The sequence below is a fragment of the Berghia stephanieae genome, chromosome 13, assembly GCF_034508935.2.
Source record: "Berghia stephanieae isolate SIO BIC M18660-M18661 chromosome 13, UCSD_Bste_1.3, whole genome shotgun sequence".
NCBI classification, from domain to species: Eukaryota; Metazoa; Mollusca; class Gastropoda; order Nudibranchia; family Aeolidiidae; genus Berghia; species Berghia stephanieae.
This window is the reverse complement of record NC_088372.1, coordinates 18,132,135-18,133,831: the sequence shown is the minus strand read 5'-3', so window position 1 is coordinate 18,133,831 and position 1,697 is coordinate 18,132,135. Positions and strand designations below refer to the sequence as shown.

The 1,697-nt window shown below is 39.4% G+C and overlaps 1 protein-coding gene across 1 annotated transcript in view; it reads right to left on the bottom strand.

Annotated features, from left to right (window-relative positions):
- Positions 1-1,323: 1,323 nt before the first annotated feature.
- The window catches only part of LOC144959231 (uncharacterized), a 21,674-nt gene continuing 21,300 nt past the window's right edge, over positions 1,324-1,697 (bottom strand). Inside the window, exon 7 of the mRNA XM_078891772.1 lies at positions 1,324-1,381. Within this exon, the coding sequence (XP_078747898.1) occupies positions 1,324-1,381 (58 nt within the window). The remainder of the gene's footprint in view (positions 1,382-1,697) is intronic.

The window sequence follows — 1,697 nt, the reverse complement described above, 5'->3', positions numbered from 1 at the left end:
GAGGTAAATATTATTTGAATGTAGTTGAATGAGTGTCTGTATGGCTGAAAGATGATCAGCATTTTGCTCCGCGGATATAATGTATGTAATCAGTGTCAGTTCATGTTAATTATAAAACTTTATTTACTGTATAAATATTTCATGTTTGAAAAATGTCGCATTCGAAATAAAACTTTTAAAAATCGAGAAATTTTGTGTGGTTTTAATTTTGTAAAATAAATTTCCCAGATATGTACACTACACTCAAGCATGGTGTCTTCGAACTTGTCAAGACATAAAATGAAGGTGGAGGAAACGGAGTCTTGCCAAAACGACTTGATGGGGGAAAAAAAACAGGGGGGGGGGGGGGGGGGGGATCGAGGAAACAGTCTTGCCAAACGACTTGATGGGGGAAAAAAAGGTGGGAGGGGGGGGGGGGGGGCGCCAGATGGTCTTTGCTCAGCGACTACTATAGAGTATACGAAGTCCTAGCCTTTGTTTCATCCGAATGGTACCTAGTTCAACTATCCACCACGCTGTGTGGCCTTGGGCTTGGTTGGGCAAGTCGCCTCTCCCAAGCACACTTTGTGGCACTGCGTTGTTGGTGACATCTGGGTTTTCCATGGCCAGTCTTTTCTTGGAATTGACCCAACGACAACTTTTCTCTTGGTGTGAATAAAGGAAACTTTATAATAATTATTATTATTTTTTTTAACTTTATTGATATGTTGAGGGAGAGAACTGTATACAAGACATGTTACAAGGGCTAGGGGTGGCGGGGGGGGGGGGGGGAGGTCTCTGCGTCACAACATTAATTTACCGTCATAGCCAACCATTAGCAAATCATGGCATTGAAATTGGAACCAACTGTGATGTGTTAAAAAAAAAATAAGCAGAGAGGTGATGTTATGCGAAACTGGGGTGGCGTGTGTGAGTGACTTGTGTTTGGGTGCGTATCATATAGGGTAAAGGAGCAGAAATAAAAAATAGACCTAGGTAGCAAGAAGTGTGGCTCTGGGTAGCAACTCCAAATTGATGCATTGCGTATAGTTAAATAATTCACAACATCCGCCATCCGGATATATGGTAGGCTACCAACACAAAGAACTATGTGTAACCTTAAACTTTTATAGTCTGAATACTACAATTATTTTACTCATAAAATCGCTGGCTAAAAACAATAACAAAGAACTGAGTGACGTTGATTTCGCTCAGTCTATAGTTATCAGACAGTGGTAAATTTGTAAGTGGTGATCTGGATACTATAAATACCGACTTTGTTTGTTTTTTTAATGCAAATATGTCATTTTCAACAGAACTCATTACAAAAACGATTCGTTGCAACTAGGTGATGTACCAGACAATTACTAAGTTGCTCACGTCAAACCCATTTTTAAAAAGGCTGGTATGAATAAAGAGAATGTAAGCATAACAGTAATATATGGGCAACTACTTTAAACCTCCATTTCTTTCTAAAACCCCGGGAAAGCGTGTCATGAAACTGGCAGGCCTACTGTCTTATCTTAAAAACCATCTCTAGAAAAAAAAACATCCAATCATCTTAGACAGCATCATACGACGGAAACAGCAATTGTTAGTATTGTTAATGATCGTTTAATTCTTGGAAATAGTTCGTGTTCTTTGCTTAACAAGGTTAATCCCGTTCTTCTTCTCTAACATCTTGACGTTACATGTAAGGGCTGGTGCAGCGCTTGATT